Here is a 1,700-nt window from a genome sequence, read left to right on the forward strand (position 1 = left end):
CACACCACAGGCCGCCGCGAGCACACACACGGCACACCACAGGCCGCTGTGAGCACACACACGGCACACCACAGGCTGCCGTGAACACACACGGCACACCACAGGCCGCCGTGAGCACACACACAGCACACCACAGGCCGCCGTGAGCACACACAGCACACCACAGGCCGCCGTGAGCACACAGCACTGAAGCGGGAACCCACATGTACACAAACAGAGACCAGGAAAACCAAGTACCAGGCAAACCAGATGCATTCCCGGAAGCACCAGTGAGAGACTTCAGTGCAAACTCGATGTTCCTTCTGGGAAATCCCATTTCCATGAGCTGCATCACGATAGGCAGGGCAGGAACAGGCGACTGCTTGCGCCTCTTCACTCTAGCAGGCCGGATGTGCTGCACGGCGACAGGCGTGGTGGCCTCACTGGAGCTGCAGTCTTCAAAACCTGGGCTCGAAGGGTGGGTGGACTCCACAGCCAAGCACTGGCACACGGCCAAGGCAGCAGCCTGGGCAGACAAGAGGGTCCTGGGAGGTTTGGAAGTGCCCTTGGCTAGCTTACGGTCTAGGAGCACGGGGATGGTGGCCTTCCACCACAACTGCAGTATGCAAGTTTAAAAAGCCCACATTCACATATGCATTTTTCATGGGTTCCTAAAGCATATTAGAAAATGACAAAGCGAAGTTCCACAGTTTAATGTAGAGCCAATATTTGGTGGTGAAATAACTTTCCAAACAGCCTAGTAAATTAGCTAAGTATCAATGTCCATTAAGGAAAACAGCCCTACACAAGCAGTCAGAAGGGCTCGATGGAGCAGGGAGAAAGGCATTCCCCACGCCTTAACCAGGCACTGTGATGGTGGACACAGGCACCTGTGTTTTAGACAGGCCACAAATGACATAGGACTCTCATATACCATTAAATCAACCCTCAACTATTCAAGGGTTAAATAACCACGGTGAGGGTTAAACAAGGTATTAAAAAACAAGAAAAATAAAATAATATTAGTTAGAAAAACATCGCAATGAATCCGTGAACACCTAAACCGCCAGCCTCTGCAGTTGGAACTCCCCACCTACAGCACCTCCCTGATCTATCTGCACTCTCTGGTCCTCCTCCCCAGCTGCTGTCACGGCACTGACTTGCTACTTTGTTAAAATGAGCTTGCCAGGAAGGAATCAGGAAGAAACCAAGGACCTGGGAGTCCTCCAGTGCTCAGGAGGTATCAAAGCCTAGGGGTTTGCAGCGAAGTCTGGGTAACTTGGAAGTGACAGGTTTCATCCTAAAATTTAAACTTCAGAGCCAGATTAAGCCAAAAGTGCTGGTTCTGATAAAGGAGAGTCAGGGTGCATTGGACTAACCCTCGGCTGATAATAAACATAAACTCTGGATTAAATATTTTTTAAAACTGCTTGAGGGCACTAGATAACGGCTGAAGCAATCAGCAATAAAACTAGCACAACCCCTGGCCCAGGAAAGCTGACATTTAACCACAGATAGCAGCACGTTCCTGCACTGCACGGGCTGGGATCCAGGCCTGCCAGAGCAACCAGAATGCGAGGGAAAGGGACCCTGAGAAAGAACCACAGAGGGAAGTGTGCAGATAGACTAACTGCAAATCTAATGACTGAATCTAAACTGAAGCGCTGGTCAAGAGCCTGGGCTGGGCACCGAGGGACCGCTGGAAGGCTGCAGGGCTCCCC

The 1,700-nt window shown here is 51.1% G+C and overlaps 1 protein-coding gene across 7 annotated transcripts in view; it reads right to left on the reverse strand.

Moving 5' to 3' along the window:
• The window catches only part of HERC2 (HECT and RLD domain containing E3 ubiquitin protein ligase 2), a 205,873-nt gene that overhangs the window by 85,642 nt on the left and 118,531 nt on the right, over nucleotides 1–1,700 (reverse strand). For all 7 annotated transcript variants that reach the window (XR_004263267.1, XM_032259981.1, XM_032259980.1 and 4 more), the window contains one exon: nucleotides 238–505. Coding sequence is in view for 6 of the 7 variants with exons in the window: in XM_032259981.1 (XP_032115872.1) it covers nucleotides 238–505 (268 nt within the window). In the remaining variant the exon portion in view is untranslated. The remainder of the gene's footprint in view (nucleotides 1–237; nucleotides 506–1,700) is intronic.

This window comes from Sapajus apella, unplaced genomic scaffold, assembly GCF_009761245.1.
Source record: "Sapajus apella isolate SASKATOON/1434 unplaced genomic scaffold, GSC_monkey_1.0 scaffold113, whole genome shotgun sequence".
In the NCBI taxonomy this organism is placed as follows: domain Eukaryota; kingdom Metazoa; phylum Chordata; class Mammalia; order Primates; family Cebidae; genus Sapajus; species Sapajus apella.